Here is an 18,790-nt window from a genome sequence, read left to right on the forward strand (position 1 = left end):
TTGGAGAAAAAAGACTCTGGGTTTCTTTTGGGTTCCCGCAATAACAATCCCTTTCCAGTAAACTAAAATAAATAAATAAATAAAATTAAAGCCTCAGCTATGGTATCTGCTGCCTACTTCTGGCTACTGTTACTAGTCCCTCCTGGACAAGCCTTCAGGCTTTTAATTTCTGGCAGTGTTATCACCTACTGGCCTACTTCCCTGGGCCTTTTTCGAAGAGGAGAGAAGGCCAAAGCCTACCCATTGCTTACAGCTAAGCTCTATCCTTAATTGGGATTCTCCCATCTGAGCATTTTCAGTCCCTTTTTAAAGGGGCCTTGAAATGTCTTCAGGTAAGCATGCAGACAAGGTGATCCAAGCAGGAGCAATCTCAGGAACAACTGGGTGTTTAGGTTCCCATTAACCTCTCCCCAGCCCTTTTGGGGTTTGTTTCACCTTTTGGCTGCATGCCTAAGATTTTACTATAAATTAAGCTGCTTAAGATTCAGTTATCAAGTTCATGGCTGCACCGAAATGTTAATAAAAATAGCAGACTTCATTTATTTCCATAGGTTTGTGAGAAAATGCTGGTGACCTTTGCAAATGAAGAGGCGCATCTACACATGCAATTAACACACAGCAATAAACTCCAGTGCAGTTCATGCCAGAGTTTATTGCTCCTGGGCATACTGCTTTAACGTGTGCCCGGGACCGCAGCATGTTGAGCCGGGGCAGAGCAGCCTCAGCTGGCAGTAGTAGTTTAAGAACTAGAGTCATTTTACTTTGCCACTTACCTTTTGCTGTGTGTTCTAGAATAATAATGGTTATTTTCTTCTTTGTAGTCCTTGCTGCCATCCCAGTATTGGTACTATATGGTTGAAATAAGTTTTTACTGTTCACTGTTGTGTACCCTTGGTATGGACAACAAAAGGAAGGCAAGTATTTATGATTGTGAGCTATAATCTCTGGTTCTTTTAGGATTTCAGTACCTTCAATCAAGGAAAAACACTGTACTGGCAAGCAGTTGGGTGCTAAAGTAGTCAGAGCTTAATCCTTCAAGTTGGAAACTATTTATTGAAAATAGCAAGCAGTTGATGGGCTTGCCCCATCCACTTCCTCCGCTCCAATGATGATGGTGTGTACGTGTGTGGGGGGGTATAACCACAATAATCTGCATGTACAGCTTGGAATAAATCTCATCTCTATAATACTCTGTATGCACCATAGCTAGGCTCTCGCACCTGTTTCTTTATGGGTGTTTATAGCAAGAAGCATCTCTCTCCCTTATATTAAACCCCTGCTTATGGAAGTAGAGATATAATAATATAAATTGTGCACATATGGTCTGAAATCAGAATCTTGGTCCTTCTGCTTCAAAACTGCTCCTCGAGCTCTAGAAAATCTCCCGTAGCTGCTAATGCCTGGCCCTACCATCTCTCCATGGGTCAGCCACGAGAGGGCAGCATCACTCCATTGCTTGCACTCGCAAAGCAAGTCCATTATAGGCCCACAGACTCCAGGTGTGACCTCCAGCCTTGCAGCCACAGCTCTGCTTTCTTTTTTTTAAATGTCTGTTTTGACAGGAGAGGGGTGGCTGTTGTTGTTGTTGTTTTGCTCCTAAGTCACACGTCTTCATTTGATTAATAGGATTTTATAGCCCATGTCATTCACCATCTGGCTGCCATTGGTTTGATGGGCTTCTCATGGTGTGCCAATTACCTTCGTATTGGGACGCTGGTGTTGATCATACATGATATTGCAGACTTCTGGCTCGAGGTAAGTCTGCAAACACTTATTGCGCATTGCCCAGGTTGTATTCAGTAACGGGTTTTTTAGAAATCTTTGCTGTCATCTCTGCAGATTCCCTTTCTATCAGACTCTAGAGGAGACCTGTTTTCATAAATTCATAGACTAGGCATCATCTCATCTGACATCTTGTCAGGGAATTGTTTAGACATATGAAAGTGGGTGAGAAGAGAAGTTCTGCAGTATGAACCTGGAACTAGAAATTCAGCGTGTCCCTTGCTTAGCATTTGCTTTTTTTTTTGTGGGCAGTTTTGAAGTGAGAAGCAAATTGCAAGAGCTTTAGTCTGGCTTGGCATGCAAGAGCATAGGTCCAGACTTTTTTTGCTTTTTCAGCATTTGCAGCTGAGGAAGGCTGAACCTTAAAGCCCTGTCCATGTGGCGTGCCCTGCTGAGCATGTTGTACAAGAGGAAGCTTCTCGTAGAGCACAGTCGCATGCAAAGTGGGTCTTACCTCCGTGGACTCTCTGGGTTTATGCCGTCGTGACTGAGATTTGAATGCAGCATTCGAAGCCTTGTCCATGATGGGCTCAGTCATGATTCAGTCCGGAGTGGTTAACAGCTGATGCCGCTCTATCAGCGTTGTTTCTTGAGTGTAGAGAATGAGCAGTCTACGGCTGCTTGTACATGCCATGGGGGTTTACTTCGGTTTAATTCTCCCTAAATTGAAGCAGTGGGTTTTTTTTAAAACACCGCTTCAATTTAGGAAGAATTAAACTGTAGTAAACCCCTGTGGTGTGTACACAAGGGTCAGACCCAATCTTTACCTGCCTCTCCAGTGGTGGGGTGGGGAGGGCAAGCTGCCGGCAGACCGAATGATCCCTGAGCTGCAGGGGGGCTGGTACTTCCTTCTGCATCAGGGGCAGCACCCACCCTCGGGCACCTGCCCCCCCCTGCAGCCGTGGAAGAAAGCACTGGGCCCCTGTACAACTCAGGCAGGCAGGCTGCGGGGAGAGAAAAAAAAAATCAGGCTCATTGCTTTTTTCCCCCTTCAGTGGAGCCTGCCTGCACGGGCTGCCTGCATGGGCTGCCTGCGCAGCCCATGAGCTGCATGGGGCACAGTGCTTCCCTCCGCAGCTGTAAGGTAGCAAACTGAAGCACCTCGGAGGTGTTTTATTTTGCTACATCCCAAAGTCATTTAACGTGCAATACACTGCTGACAGTGTAAACAGCAATGCCATTAAAGTGGTGCAAAAGGGCATTTAAGCCGCTTTGAAGGCCAATTTTGTAGCATGTACAAAGGCCGTATAGAGTTTAGTCACAACCGGAGAGGGCTGCAGTTGATGACCACTGCACTGGCCACCCCTGCAAAGACTGAGCCAGGGATTTCCAGGGCTAAAAACACGAAAGGGTAATGGAGACCTGTTCTCTGTGGATTACATTAGCTGCCTTCCCTTTGCCTCTGAGGGGGCAGCACTGGTGCAGCCATGCCAAATGCTGGCTAATTATGAATAACTTCAGGATGATCCTGAGAGCATGAGCATACAGACAAGTTACCACGAGATAACCTAGAATAGAAACAAATAGCACAATTCCTCTGCAGTAACTGCCAGGATGCACACTCTTCTGTTGTGGTAAGTGCAAGGTAGTTTATCCCTTAAGGAAAGTGGGACAAGCTTGCATTTCCCCCAGGGTAAATGTGTGCACAGAGGCCGTTATCACAGGTTCACATCTTAGCTTACCTCGTCTTACTTTTTTCTCATGCCCATAGCTGGATTGTGAAGGCAGGGCCCACAGCTCTTCTGTTATCTTTCTCTGTAGCCTCTTTGAACCTGTTGCAAGTCTAAGGAAACGAATTCTTGGACTACATTGTGAACCACTAACTTTGTTTCCTAATCAGAGAGTTGTTTTTTAGGTCTTTGACACAAATTCCTTTCTTTAAGATGAAAGGAGCTACATAGACACAGATAATATTTTGTTCCTATTTTATTTAAATGATATTAAAATGGTAGGTATGTTTGTCCAGAGCGGGGAGGGGGACTTATCTCTAATCTAGATGTCAGCCACACTTATGAGAATGTAAAGAGGAACTATTTCAAAAGCTTGAGATTTGTTTTATATGTGGGGTTGATTTTTGTTTTCAATTTAGGCAGCCAAAATGTTTAATTATGCCCGGTGGGAGAAAACCTGCAATGTCCTCTTCCTCATCTTTTCTGTGATGTTTTTTATCACACGAATCATCCTTTTCCCCCTTTGGTAAGTGATACTTGTTTTAGTTGCACTTCTCAGGTCGTTCTCTTTCCACCAAAAAGTTGGTTGAAGTTTGAATGAAAAATTGGAAGGAACCCTCTGTTGTATGGATTCAGGAGCCAACTATTACTACAGTATGATGCTTAGCCATCTAGAGATTTGGTAGGATAAAAATAGTGATTGGTTTTTGTTGTTTAAATCATAATTTTTTAGCTTCAAGTAAATCCACTCTTTAAAATTACACCCAATTAAATCTGAAATAATGACCATCTGAGTGATGACCTAGAGTTACTTAAAGATGTTACAATAATTTAAATGTAATATTATTTAGAAGTATGTATTTTCTGCTGAAAAGCTAGTGTGTCAGAATAAGGTGGGGTTGCTGTCACTTGGGCATTTTGGTGATATCTCTTGTTTGGACCAATTGTATACAGGCATACCTCAGAGATATTGCGGGTTAGGTTCCAGACCACCGCAATAAAGCGAGTATCGCAATAAAGCAAGTCACACAAATTTTTTGGTTTCCCAGTGCATATAAAAGTTATGTTTACACTATACTGTAGTCTATTAAGTGTGCAATAGCATTATGTCTAAAAAAAAAATGTACATACCTTAATTAAAAAATACTTTATTGCTAAAAAATGCGAAGTGAGCAAATGCTGTTGGAAAATGGCACTCATAGACTTGCTCGACGCAGGGTTGCCACAAACCTTCAATTTGTAAAAAACGCAATATCTGCGAAGCGCAATAAAGCGAAGCACAATAAAACAAGGTATGCCTGTAGTTAGGAAAGATTTTTAGACGAGCTTTTGGCATGAGGCTATAACAACCCTACTATACAAAACCCCACATACGGAAATAATAGAACATTTCTAAACCTTTTCAGACCATTTTCATTCAAAGCTAAAATTCCTTGGCTTCTAAACTGTCTTTTAATAGCAAGATGCATATTTCAGTAGAGCTGAGATCTGTTGATGAAATTCCTAGTCTCTTCAGAGGTTTTTTTGTCTATGTTCAGGAAATAGCCAGGTGATTTAGCTAACTTGACTTAGAATGAAAAATTATAAATAGTACAGCTGGTACTTGGAGTGGGTTCCTCTTTCATAGCAATGCTATTTGTTTTTCAGGATCCTGCGTGGTACAATCATTCTGCCCCTTTATTACTCCACAACTCCAGTCCTAGCATATTTCCTCATCAATGGACAGCTACTGGCCCTGCAGGGCCTACATCTTTACTGGGGCAACTTAATTCTCGACGTATTGAAAAAATTCATTTTCGTAGGGGTAAGCAATTTTGGTATATGCCAAAACATGTGTGAAAATCCAAAAACTGCACTGTATCTTTGACAAATTTACACTTTGATCTTTACATTTTCCTTGAACTCTTAGGGCCACACTTGTTTGGTACCAAAAATGAAAAGAAGAAAACCCACCAAAAACCTGAAGGTTTTCAATTGTCCTGGGCACCCTCAAGCTTTCACTGTAATATTATGGCCAGATTTTAATAAGAATTTGGGATCATCCAGTTCTGCGTTCTTGGGGAAACTAGTGGCTTATTACACTGTAATAATGGCAATTAAGCTGCACCTTAGCACAGCTTAGTCAATATTGGACCTTACAGTGCAGTTTAGTGAATATTGGACACCTAGGAAACAATTGTCACTTGGCCTACAAAGTGGAGTGGGCTGGTACTGGAAAGACTGAGAGGAAAGGTGAGGAATGGGAAAGAAGGTGATTAGGACCAGTCAGCCTGGACTCAGTAAGGGCAGTTATTCCTGACCAACCTGATTGCCTTCTATGACAAAATGACTGGCTTTGTGGATGCAAGGAGAGCACGGGATGTTATATACTTTGACTTCAGTAAGGCTTTGATACAGTCTCCCATAACATTCTTGCAAGCAAGCTGAGGAAATACAGGCTGGATGAATGGACTGTAAGGTGAATAGAAAACTGGTAGTGTCATCAGGTTCAAATCTGGCTTAATGTCTAGTTGGCAGCTGGTGTCAAGTGGAGTGCCCCAGTGGTTGGTCCTAGGGCAGGTTTTGTTCGATATCTTCATTAACAATCTGGAAGACGGGATGGCATGCACCCTCAGGAAGTTTGCAGATGACACCAAGCTGGGAGGAGTAGAGGTAAGTGCTAGCATTCGGAGATACCTCAACAAACTGGAGGATTGGACCAAAACAAATCTCACGAAGTTTGGTAAGGACAAGTACACAGTTATGCACTTAGGACAAAGCAATCTCATGCACTGGTATTGGCTGAAAGCCAACTGGCTAAGCAGCAGCTCTGCAGAAAAGGACCTGGGGATACAGTGGACAATAAGCTGAATATGAGCAAACAGTGCCCTTGTTGCAGAGAAAACTAATCAATTCTGTTGATCTTTGGGCAACACTCCTACTAATGCAGCCCGGTTTGCTGTTAGTTTCCCCTTCAGCACAGGTGAGGCCACATCTGGAGTATTGTGTTCAGTGTTGGGCTCTCCACTACAGAAAGGATGTGGACAAATTGGAGTCCAGCAAAGGGCAAAAAAAAAATAGTTTGGGGGCTGGGGCACATGACTTCTGAGGAGAGGCTGAGGGACCGGGGCTTATTCAGTCTGGCAAGGAAGACTGAGGATTTAATAGCAGTCTTCAACTACCTGAAGGTGGGTCCCACAGAGGACGGAGCCAGACTGCATTCAGTGGTAGCAGATGACAGTGCAAGAAGCAATGGTCTCAAGTTGCAACAAGGGGAGTTGGTTAGGTATTAGGACAAACTCTCACAAGGTGGGTAGTAAAGCACTGGAACAGGTTACCCAGAGAGGTGGTGGAATGTCTGTCCTTGGAGGTTTTTACCACGTGGCTAGACAAAGCCTTGGCTTTGGGGATGGTCCCGCTTTGAGCAGGAGGTTGGACTGGATGACCTCCTGAGGGCCCTTCCAACCCTAATTTTTTGTGATTTAATGAATCAAATACTTAAAGGTGACATCGAGAGATAAGAAAGCTAGTGACAAAGAACATAATCATAACAGTTGAACTGCTCATGATGGGAAACAAGTTCTGCTGTTTCCTCAGACATTTCCTCTTTCTCTACTTGCAGTTTTTAATATTAGGGGTGCATAGATTTTCTTGGCTGATACCAATGGCCATTTATTAACGAGCCATATCGGCTAATACCAATCCAATAGTTGATTTACAGGAATGCAGCCTGGCAACGTGGAGAGCAGCTCCCTGTCACCAGTGCACCTGGCATTTATTGATGACATTATCAGCTCCACTGGCCAAAAAAAAAGTCAGGTGCCAATAATGTTAGTTTTCCTTTTACTGGGCAGATCCGATATGCAACCAATATACCAGTGCACCTCTACTTCAATATCCTTCCTTGAGAGAGAGAAAGACAGATAAACCAATAACATATAGTCTGCTACTAATATATTTCAGCTCCAGAGCCAGAGAATGAGTGTGTAATGGTAATGACTGAATGCTGCAGTTCATTGATTTATACACTTCTGAAATTAAATACCGAAGCCTCCTGTAGTTGGGCCTCTCCCAATTCAAAACCCACATTTTATTCTCACCTGTGACTAAGATTGTAGTTGTATAGCGCACTGAAACCCTTTGGACATTAGCTTCTGTCTTGGAGTTTCGTTATAGAGTTCACAGTGAATGAAGGTCACCTCTAGGCAGATGACCAGCACGAGTCCAGTGAGCCATATAAAATTATAAACTACCCCGCCTACATATGGGAGATTCCTGTCTGAAACACCTGCAGAGACTTCTTTGTTAATAGCCAACTTCTTTTTAAATGCCTTATGCAGCAGTATTTCCAGGTGGACTGTTATAAAGGGTGCAATGTATTCAGAGTAGCTTAATTAAGGGGAGCAAAATCAGCACTTTGCAAAAATGACTTCAAAGAATGGCTCCTGTGGTATTTGACCTGGTAATTTACAGAAACTGCCTTTAACATTCTGGAAGTGTAGAGGAAGTTCATGCTGCGGTCTTGAAAATACTGTTTCTTCTAAGGATTGAAACTAGGAAACTGAAAGGGCCAGTGAGTTCAGTTCTCTCAAGCTGTTAATGGTGCAGATTATTTTAGGAGAAGGGGAATATCTCATTCCATTTTATCTTGCTATTATTTGTCTGAGAATAAAAATTGACAATTATGACAACTTACACCCCAGAAAAAGCTAACCAAAACCTTGGTACACGCAACATTGGTTTTCCTTTGGCATGAACCCCATCTCTTCTATAATGACCAGATCCTCTGCCCACTGACTTTGATGGAAAGATTTCTGTTTTGAGTCAGGCTCCAATAGCTATTCTGGATATTGGCATTATGTAAACAAGGGAAGAATAAAATACCTTCCCTAGAAATTTCTCATTGCTGACAAATAGGCATGTATCCTGTCTGACATCCAACTACATTCATAGATGTCACATCTATTGTTTTGGTCTGGCATATGGAGAACTCTCCATAACAAACCAGCACAAACATTTCCTGCAAAGAGCCAGCATCTTCTTGCAGTAGCTAATAAGTTTAGTTTTCATATTCCTCTATTTCTGTATCTTGCAGTATTGAACAAGAACAGTATGTAGTCACTAGACTTGCTCCCGTATGCCAGATCTGTTTGCTCTGAGGTCACCGGTTAACTGATGTAAAGGGATTGCTAAGAGATCCCATAATTGATTCAGTTTATTGGCAGGACAGAGGATCCAAAGTTGTTTGCTTGTGGTAGGTCTTTACCATATGTTTCTATGCCATGTGTCGTACGGCACTATTGTTCGTTCCTAAATGATGGCAGGTGGCCCACAGACTGGGTCTGTTTGTGGTTTCTCTCCCTCCTCCTACATTGATGTTTAGTTTTCCTTCATAGTTTTTAGCAAGGGCAAGGTTGGAGGGAATTTTAAGAACATTTTTTCACATTTTTTTTTTTCTTGTATTGAAAACCCGAGCATCTTTCACGTTTAGTGGCTCCTCCGTCTCACTAGCTGGGCAGTCGTTCCTGGTTGGATTTGAAAACCGCTAGGTTTCTCCTGATCTCTCTTACCAAGCAGTGATTGCTGGTTCTGTACTGAGTGATGCCTTGCCTTTGGTTTCTGTCACTCTTAGTAAGAGGAGAGTCTGAGAGAGGGCAGTACTTTTCTGAGGTCTGTTTAAGTTCATGGTTCTTAGCATGCTAGCTTGCTTGTGCAGCCTAATCTCTGATCCAGCAATACTGTTCTGACAGCGTCTGCCCCCAAAGCTCCTCTGCACCAGAAGAAACCTACTTCCGTCAGCAAAATTACTCGCGCCTTGCCAATGGATTAAGGAGCCTGCTGCAGCCCCCTGGCTAGCAGAAGGTACTTGGAGATGTTCCTCCCACAGCTTCCTGGTGGTAGCTCCTATCTACTGCTGCAACTTCTGCCACCAGAGTAAGTGTGGACAAAGCCTCGGTCATGGGTAGGGCTCCTTTGTCACTCTTTCCTCTCATCTGAGAATGCTGATCCAGTATGGTGAGATGTCAGTTGAACTGCATTTTGGGGGGAGATGAGCTCAATTTTTTAAATATGGATCGCAAACGAGCGAGGAAAATAACAGCATTTCAACCAGCAGGATTGAAATACGTAAACAGATTGGAGTGGTCGTTTCTGTACGATTGGACCAACGACCTTAACGTGGAAAGCCCACTCTGTCCTGTGTTCTCCTCTTTATGTAGGATACAGATGCGCCCACACATATAATGATAACTTGGTTAAATGTCTTCATAGTTAGAGGAATTAATAAATAGAGCGTAAGGAGCTTGTGAAGTTTGGAGTCTGCTTTGAAGTCTGCCGAGGAGGTAGATCTTGGCATTAATCAGGAAAACAAGGAGTATAAATAGAAGCCAATGTTTAATACAGAAAAATGCAGAAAACAAATTCCTTGGAAATCACAAACTCGTAGATCTCTGGAAGGGGATTCTGCACAAAACGTGTTTATAGATAGCTAAACATGGGCTATAACAAATGCAGAGTTGAGTCGACCACCATACAGCCCTGAATGTTCAGTGTTTGTTATATGCAGGGGTTGAAATAACAGTGCTCTGTGCCTTTATTCACCCAACTGTTTTCTCCTGAAATCAAAGGGAGAAATCTCCTCCTCCTTCCTCAGCTGGGTAAGCAGTTCCCCATCTTTCCTGACTGGTACCATGAGTGCACTACAACCACATGCTCAGAAACCGCAGTGGCAGTGCAGGTTTCCATATAGTACATAGTGCAATACCCCAGGCTTTCCAGGAGGTATGTCTTTGTAGGGGGCAGAACTGATTTAGTCCGAGATAAAAGTGACCTTGAATTAGTCATCAATAAGAAATGGAAAGGCATCAAGCTTGCATTCTCAGCATGGACTTGTGATTCCTTATACAGCGCTGTGAAAAAGTTGTTTCCAATTCCATTTTTCCAGTGGTAGCAGCAGCAGCAGTCCTGGTCCTTTTCAGCATGGATGACTTCAGCTGGCTTGTATGTGGAGCCTGTTTTCCATAGCGGTGGCAAACTTGGCTGTGAAGTCAGCCTGCACGTCCAAAGCTGTAAAGCTGGATTTTAAAAGAATGGTGCTTTCAAGACAGCATTTTTATACCAATGTATTTATTACACACATACTCCGTGCAAATAGCAGTTGCTGCTTCAGTGGAATACCAGAAAACCGTTGCCCTCATTTTAGGTTTTGTTCCTGAGCCCAGGACTAAGGGAATTCATTCAGAAAACAGTCCATTTTTGACATTTTTTCTTGAAACAACAGTTCAGTGCTTTGAATGAAAAAACAAAGTCATTTTTGAATTGGGAGGAAGACATTGATATTGTTTAATGACACAGAGCCACATCAGCTGCCAAAGTGCTCAGCACAGCCGGGTTGTGAGGCAGTTGTTTTGCAGGTCCTGTGCCATGAGTCAGTGGAACAGCATTGAAAATTTTCTAGTAGCTAACCTGTCACCACCTCCAAGGAGCAAAAAATCTGCCTGGAAGATGGCACAGAGTGCACCCTCAGCCAGTCTGCAGATGACACCAACCTGGGGGGAGTAGTACATATGCTGGAAGTTGGGCTAAGATTCAGAGAGACCTTGACAAATCAGAGGAGTGGACCAAAACAAATCCCAGGAAGTTTGGTAAAGACAAGTACAAAGTCCTGCACTTAGGATGGAACAATCCCATTCACTGGTACTGGCTGGAGACCAACCGGCTGGGCAGCAGCTCTGCGGAAAAGGACCTGGAGGTTGCAGTGGACAATAAGTTGAATATGAGCCAGCAGTGTGTCTTTGTTGCAGAGAAGGCTAATGGCATCCTGGGCTGCATTGGTAGGTCTGTTGCCCAAAAATCAATGGAAACGATTCTTCCCCTCTCTTCAGCACTGGTGAGGCCACATCTGGAGTCCTGTGTCCAGTTTTGGACCCCCCACTACAGAAAGGATGTGGGCAAATTGGAGAGAGTCCAGCAGAGGGCAACAAAAAATGGTTGGGAGTGAGAAAGGGGCTAGGGGACATAACTTAGTGAGACTGACTAAATAAATCAGTTTGGAGAAGAGAAGACTGAAGGGGGATTTAATAGCAAACCTTCAACTATCTGAAGGGTGGTTCCAAAGAAGATGGAGCTAGACTAGGGTGGCAGATGACAGAACAAGGAGCAATGGTCTCAAGTTGCAGCAAAGGAAGTTTAAGTTAGATATTAGGAAAAACTTTCTCAACTAGGAGGGTAGTAAAACACTGGAACAGGTTACCTGAGAGGTTGTAGAATCTCCATCCTTGGAGGTTTTTAAGACCTGGCTAGACAAAGCTTTGGGTGGGATGATTTAGTTGGGGGTCCTCCTGCTTTGAGGACTGGATGACCTCCTGAGGTTCCTCCCAACCCTCATTTTCTATGATTCTACTTGTCTTAGGTCCTTGTGCCCCCCCTGCCCATACCATAGTATCTGAAAAGCTTACCGCTTTATATATACCTTGTCCTCGTGACACTGAGAGTAGTGCTTTTACAAATAGGAACATGAACAATGGAGAGACTAAGTGATTTGCCAAGGGGCATTTGTGAAGCCTGGTGTGGGGCAGGGAACCCGCACCAGGTCCTCTGAGTCTCCAGCAAGTGCCCTAACCACTGAGCCATACTTCTTTTGCTCAGACAGGTGTATAGAGACTGATACCAAGTCCTATGGTCCCAGCAAGCCCTCTGAGATGGTGGCCCAGTGAGCACTAGAAGCCCCAGCAGCTGGTCTCCATCACCCCAGGACCTGTGGGGGAGGAGGAATCCCCAGGGGCCAGTTCAGCAATGCTTACAGCTGTTCTGCTGCAGCCTGACCAAAGCAGGGTCTGGTGCATATCTCGTATCTCTCATTCCTATGGGTGAGAACTGAATTGAGCAGAACAGTTGCATTTCTTGCACACTTTATTTCTGTTTTAGGAAAACATTAGGTATCTAAATAAGATAAAATTGGATCGGGCCCCTTTCTCACTTGGCTGCTGTGCCACTATTTGAGCATGGAAAGGACTCCTCACCTGAATAAAAGCCTGAAGGGTAGCCCCGTAACCATCCATCTTGGGTCACTTCTGCGTAGGGAAAAACCCTTCTTTATCCAGCACTATTTCTTTTCAAGTTAGGGAATTGAAATGAGGAGCTGCTGCCTGCCTTCTTGATGGCCAAGGACTTGTTGCTAGGAAGCAGAGTGTGTTTCTGTAATACTGTCCAAATTACATGGTTAAATTACCCACTTATATCAGGTTTCAAGCACCACTGAAACATGTCTAGTCATCATGTCTGCACATATGAGAATATTTTGGGCAAATTATAAAAACATATGGAGAAGTATGTACATATGCATTGACTTAAAATATCTCTTCTGGAAAGTCCTGGGGAGATTAAACATTTTATTTCCAGGGTCAGAAAGAGAGAGCGAGTGACAGCAACTTACAGCCACGTTGTTATGGCAAATTAAGATGTAAAGTATATTTTAAAACCATTGCACAGTGTGTTTGGGTCTTGAGACAATAGTGCTTTAAAGCTTGAACAAAACACATTGCTTGCAGACCCTGGGTAAGGAATCCAGGTGACTCAGCTGGCTTTAAAAGGCCTTATACAAAGCCTCTCAGAGCAGAAGACAAAGGGAGCCTTTCCATTTTTTTCAATGGACTGCAGATCAGGTCCTTAATGTAATAGAAAAATGGGTTTCAAGACCCTTATCGCTCCCTTTATTTCCAAAATGTTGTGTTCGAACCTTGCAAAGATCTTAATCCAGATTGGGGTTCACAGTGGACCCTTACCCTTGGTCCTTGTTGGCACGTAAAGCATACTGTGCTAATTGGTGTGCCAGAGGTTTTCAGAGCTGTATCTTGCATATGGAAGTTGGCCTTTAAAACCTGTCATATGACTCCCATGACTAAATTGCACTACTGCCACATTTGCAGTGTTCCCTTGATGTCCTGAAACAGTGGGAGGTTATATTTGTCTCTGCTATTTGAAGCTGGAGCATCTTGAGCCATACCCTTTCTCAGTGCTTGCTTATGCTTCACCCAGTCAAAAATCCCATGGGAACAGTGGGAGTGATTGCACTGGGAATGAGTAAGAGTGTCTGGGCATGGCTTCAGTTAAACCAATACGTCAGAGTTGAAATAAGGGTTGTGAAACACTTGCTAGGATAACTCCACCCCGAACAGTGCTTGCACTTTGCCCTCTGTATTTTTTGTCAGCTTTGCACACCTCTAGTACCAGGGTGACTTGGTCAGTTAGTTGTGGGGTGGGGGGAGTGAGGGTTTTCTATTTTTAACCAATACACTGATACTTGTATAACCCCATAGCATGGATGTAAAGGGTGGGGAGGGGTGTCTGCCCTGCCTATGGGCTGAAGTAGAGGAAAGCACTTTAGCAAAACCTGGAAGCCTTGCTCCTCATATTTTTCAGATATGTAGGGAGCCGGAGGAAAAGCAAGGGCAACATTAGACCCCTGCTGAACCAGATAGGGCAACTGACAACTGACACCCAGGAAAAGCCAACCTATTAAATGGGTACTTTGCATCAGTCTTTCATCAGTCCCATGGGACGCCCATGCCCGCTACGGGACAGGGAGGTCCAGGTGAGGGAGATCCCCTGACCTCCATAAATGCTGACCTCGTGGAGGAACACCTTGAGAGGCTGGATACCTTCAAGTCAGCCGGCCCTGACAATCTGCACCCCAGGGTACTCAAGGAGCTGGCGAGCATCATAGCCCAGCACCTGGCACGGGTCTTCAAGAGCTCCTGGCACTCTGGTGTAATGCCCAAAGACTGGAAGAAGGCCAACGTGGTGCCGATCTTCAAGAAAGGGAGGAAAGTGGAACCGGCAAACTATAGGCGCATCAGCCTGACCTCTATCCCAGGGAAGATCTTAGAAAAGTTTATTAAAGAGGCCATCCTTAATGGACTGGCTGATGCCAACATCCTAAGGGACAGCCAGCACGGGTTTGTTGCAGGTAAGTCTCGCTTGACCAATCTCATTTCCTTCTATGACCAGGTGACCTATCACCTGGACAAGGGAGAAGAGATTGATGTCGTATATCTTGACTTCAAAAAAGCCTTTGATCTGGTATCCCACCTCTTGGTGAAACTGGCCAATTGTGGCCTTGGGTCCACCATGATCCACTGGCTGGGAAATTGGCTCCATGGTCGGACCCAGGGGGTGGTAGTTGACTGAAGTCAATTGTCACGGTGCCCTGTGACCAATGGGGTCCCCCAAGGCTCTGTCCTTGGACCCATATTTCATAGATTTCATAGATTTCATAGACATTAGGGCTGGAAGGGACCTCGGGAGATCATTGAGTCTAGCCCCCTGCCCAAAGGGCAGGAAGTCAGCTGGGGTCATAGGATCCCAGCAAGATAAGCATCCAATTTACTCTTGAAGGTGTTCAATGTAGGCGCTTGAACCACCTCCGCTGGCAGGCTGTTCCAGACCTTGGGGGCTCGGACGGTAAAGAAATTCTTCCTTATGTCCAGCCTGAAGCGGTCTTGCAGGAGTTTGTGACCGTTCGTCCTCGTCATCCCTTGGGGCGCTCTGGTGAACAAACGTTCCCCCAGATCCTGGTGTTCACCCCTGATAAACTTATAGGTGGCCACCAGATCACCCCTGAGCCTGTGCTTTTCCAGGCTAAAGAGCCCCATGGCTCTCAGCCTGTCGTCGTAAGATCTGTTTTCCTGACCTCTGATCATGCGCGTGGCATATTGTTCAACATATTCATTAATGACGTGGACATTGGAGTCAGAAGCAGACCGGCCAAGTTCACTGATGACACCAAACTTTCGGGCAAAGCATCCACACCAGAAGACAGGCGGGTGATCCAGGCTGACCTGGACAGGCTCAGCAAATGGGTGGACGAGAACCTTATGGTTTAACACCAAAAAATGCAAGGTTCTCCACGTTGGGAAGAAAAACCTGCAGCATCCTATTAGGCTCGGCAGTGTTACGCTGGCTAGCACTACGGTAGAAAGAGACTTGGGGGTCATCATTGACCCCAAGATGAACATGAGCCTGCAATGCGATGCTGCAGCTAGTAAAGCCACCAAAACGCTGGCTTGCATCCATAGATGCTTCTCAAGCAAATCCCGGGACGTCATTCTCCCCCTGTACTCGGCCTTGGTGAGGCTGCAGCTGGAGTACTGCATCCCGTTTTGGGCTCCACAATTCAAAAAGGACGTGGAGAAGCTTGAGAGAGTGCAGAGAAGAGCCACGCGCATGATCAGAGGTCAGGAAAAGAGACCTTACGACAACAGACTGAGAGCCATGGGACTCTTTAGCTTGGAAAAGCACAGGCTCAGGGGTGATCTGGTGGCCACCTATAAGTTTATCGGGGTGATGACCACCAGTACCTGGGGGAACGTTTGTTCACCAGAGCTCCCCAAGGGATGATGAGGTCGAATGGTCATAAACTACTGCAAGTCCATTTCAGGCTGGACATAAGGAAGCATTTCTTCCGAGCCCCCAAGGTCTGGAACAGTCTGCCACCGGAGGTGGTTCAAGCACCTACATTGAACACCTTCAAGAGCAAATGGATGCTTATCTTGCTGGGATCCTATGACCCCAGCTGACTTCCTGCCCTTTGGGCGGGGCGCTGGACTCCATCTTCCGAGGTCCCTTCCAGCCCTGATGTCTATGAAATCCTTGTGTCCTATGCTGAAATGGATGTAATGGAGCTGCATTGGAGTGGTGCCGGACTCATGCCAATAAGTCAGTGGTTCTCAGGCTTTTTTAACTCGAGGCTCCCTCCGTAACTTTCTGACTTTAGCAGATCCCTGGCTTAGACCTGCTGTAGAACTGTCTCAGCTTAACTATTTTATCAGATAAAACCTAATACTGGCAGGAGCCCACCCCTGAATCGGATAAACCTAATGCAGTAGTGGTGGTGCAGCAGCCTGGCGATAAAACCATAGATCAGTGGACCTCAGCTGGCTGTCTCTCCAAACTGCTATTGCCGTGGTCAGAAAGAACTGCCTCCTGCACCTCCTGTTTGCTGGAGGCACGTGTGGATCCAGCTTGGGAAGCAGCAGTGACAGGATGGGATGTCTCTGCCTGTGTTAGGTTTACCAGATAAGCCTTTGAAAGGGTCTCATGGCACCCCAGAGTGCTTTGGCTCCCTGATTTGAGAACCAGTGCGATAAGCTTACGGTCTCCATGGACCCCTCAACATGCTACAGGTATCATGCAATTAACTGGTTAATTGCACAATTAGCTTAAGACCGGATGCACCTGTCAAGTAGCTATCACATGATAAAAAGCTCCAACCAGCTATAAAGTTAGACCTCAAACTGACTTACTAACTTTATAGCTGGTTGCTATCAAGCTTCAATTTGCATGTGTAGCAGGGGCTCCCCTGAGGTTGGGACCCCCATTAGTTGACGGCGCTCTCAGATGTATTGGTGCATGGGGCCCAGCATGGAGCCTCTGAACCCTGATGATCGCAGCTGCTGCGAGAGCCCCCTCCCTGCTTCCTCCTGCCCAGGATCCGGCTCCCTCTGCACTGCCAATAAGGCGTGATTGGCTCTAACGTGTGATTGTGAGGATTACACATTGGATCCAGTTGCAGCTTTATCTGCATGTGTAAAAGGGGCACATGGGGGGCTATATTGTGCTTGTTTTGGGATGTCGTGTATAGCGACCAGGCCTGCCGGTGGTACTCTACAACACAGTCCCTTAGCAGTGCAGACATGCCCTGATAAACCACACAGAAGCAATTCATACCAGTCTACATTATTCTTCTTTCTTTATGGATAATAAGATAGGCTGATAACTTGAATTACCACTGGTAGGATTGTATACTGGTAGAATACAGGAGGTTGAATGTGGGTTTGTGGGTAAGGCCTTACCCTGTCAATCCTTCAGGGCACAGACCACCCCCCCCCCCGCCCTTCTTATTCTTGTTCTCTTGTTTTTTTTCTGTTTTTTCTTTAAAGGATGCCCAATGTTTATGCTCACCAACAATTTGTCAAGAGATGTAGTAGGCTCTTATATTTTTCTTTTCATCTGCTTTTTTTCTTCCACTAAGTTATGGCAAAAGTGAATCTTTACAGAATCACTAACACCTTGTGAAGATTTGAACTGTCTTTTAGAGAGCACTTGAGACTAGTGCCTTTTGCTTCCGATAGCCTCCTTTGGTCATATTCAGACTGACTGTATGCAGATCCATCTGGACTTCTGGACTTCTTACCTTTTGCCTGCCACACATCTGAAATGCATCCTTACAATTTATTCCGCTTAATTTTTTTATTACATGAGACATTTTTGTGAAAAGAACCTTTTATTTCTGTGGAACACTTAATTTCAGTTCATTGTAAAAAAAACCAAAACAAAAAAACCCAAAAAACTACCTACCTACTTAATGTCAGAATTTCCCACAAAATAAAAATGCTGATTTATTTATTTTTTGATCATCTCTTATTCTTTGCAAGGGTGAAATGGCACAGTTCAAGTGAAGTTCACAGAGCTGCATAGCATTATACATAGACAAGAATTTGGTCCATGGTTTGTAAAAAAGAGTTCTGTCTCTCAAATATTGTTAGATTCAGAGATACTCTTTAAAAAAGAGTTATTGTTTTCTGTGCCATCAGCTTTTCAGCTGCAGTAGATCTCAAGTGAAATAGGTTTTTTGTCGTCTTTGCACAGACAAAATAGGTTGGTTTATGTTTAAATACAATGAAGCTGGTTAACCCTGTGACTTTTTTGCAATCAGAGTATTGACGCTAACATAATTGACCATAATGGATTTGAATTTTGCCTTGCTATAATTAAGTCCTATTTAAAGTAATAATTTATTTTGAAGGATAATGACCATCTGGATTAGCTACAGCATCATGATGAGCCTGTTAACTTAGGAGGTTCACTGGACATTTTAAGGATTGCTTTCTGAATTCACAAGGATGAGCGTTCACTGATATTGGTTTTAGAATTTGGAGTTCTCATGGAAGAAGGTTATGCATGAGCAGAAATCTGAGTCAGATTAGCATTGTTTCCCTTTTATTATCCTAAAATGTATGTGGAGAAGTAGGGTTTGTCAGTTATTAACAGATGGATCTTTTATTTCCAAATCAGGGTGCTTTATTAAGAGAACAAGATCAGATGAGAATTTTCCTTTGTTAGGGAGGAAGGCCAGACTTCAGGTACAAGTCAGCTCCACTTTACCTGGGAGCTTTCCAAACCCGTTCAAAGAGAGAGCCTTTGGGACATAGCTGTTTCTTCTTTACAGTGTGGAGATGGAAGCTAGCTAGCCAGTCACAAAAAACATGGCTGGCACACCCCAGTCATGGGAAATAAGTACCTAAATTAATTCCTGTTGAGCTTTATTTTCCCTCCCTTTTAGTCTACCTGTGTATTTCCCA

The 18,790-nt window shown here is 44.3% G+C and overlaps 1 protein-coding gene across 1 annotated transcript in view; it reads left to right on the forward strand.

Annotated features, from left to right (window-relative positions):
- Nucleotides 1-18,790, forward strand: part of CERS3 (ceramide synthase 3) — a 95,917-nt gene that overhangs the window by 47,151 nt on the left and 29,976 nt on the right. Inside the window, exons 7-10 of the mRNA XM_090028675.1 lie at nt 822-914; nt 1,627-1,755; nt 3,872-3,978; nt 5,100-5,256. Coding sequence (XP_089884801.1) covers nt 822-914; nt 1,627-1,755; nt 3,872-3,978; nt 5,100-5,256 — 486 coding nt within the window. The remainder of the gene's footprint in view (nt 1-821; nt 915-1,626; nt 1,756-3,871; nt 3,979-5,099; nt 5,257-18,790) is intronic.

The sequence above is a fragment of the Crocodylus siamensis genome, chromosome 15, assembly GCF_052110815.1.
Source record: "Crocodylus siamensis isolate JL-2025a chromosome 15, ASM5211081v1, whole genome shotgun sequence".
Classification (NCBI taxonomy): Eukaryota; Metazoa; Chordata; order Crocodylia; family Crocodylidae; genus Crocodylus; species Crocodylus siamensis.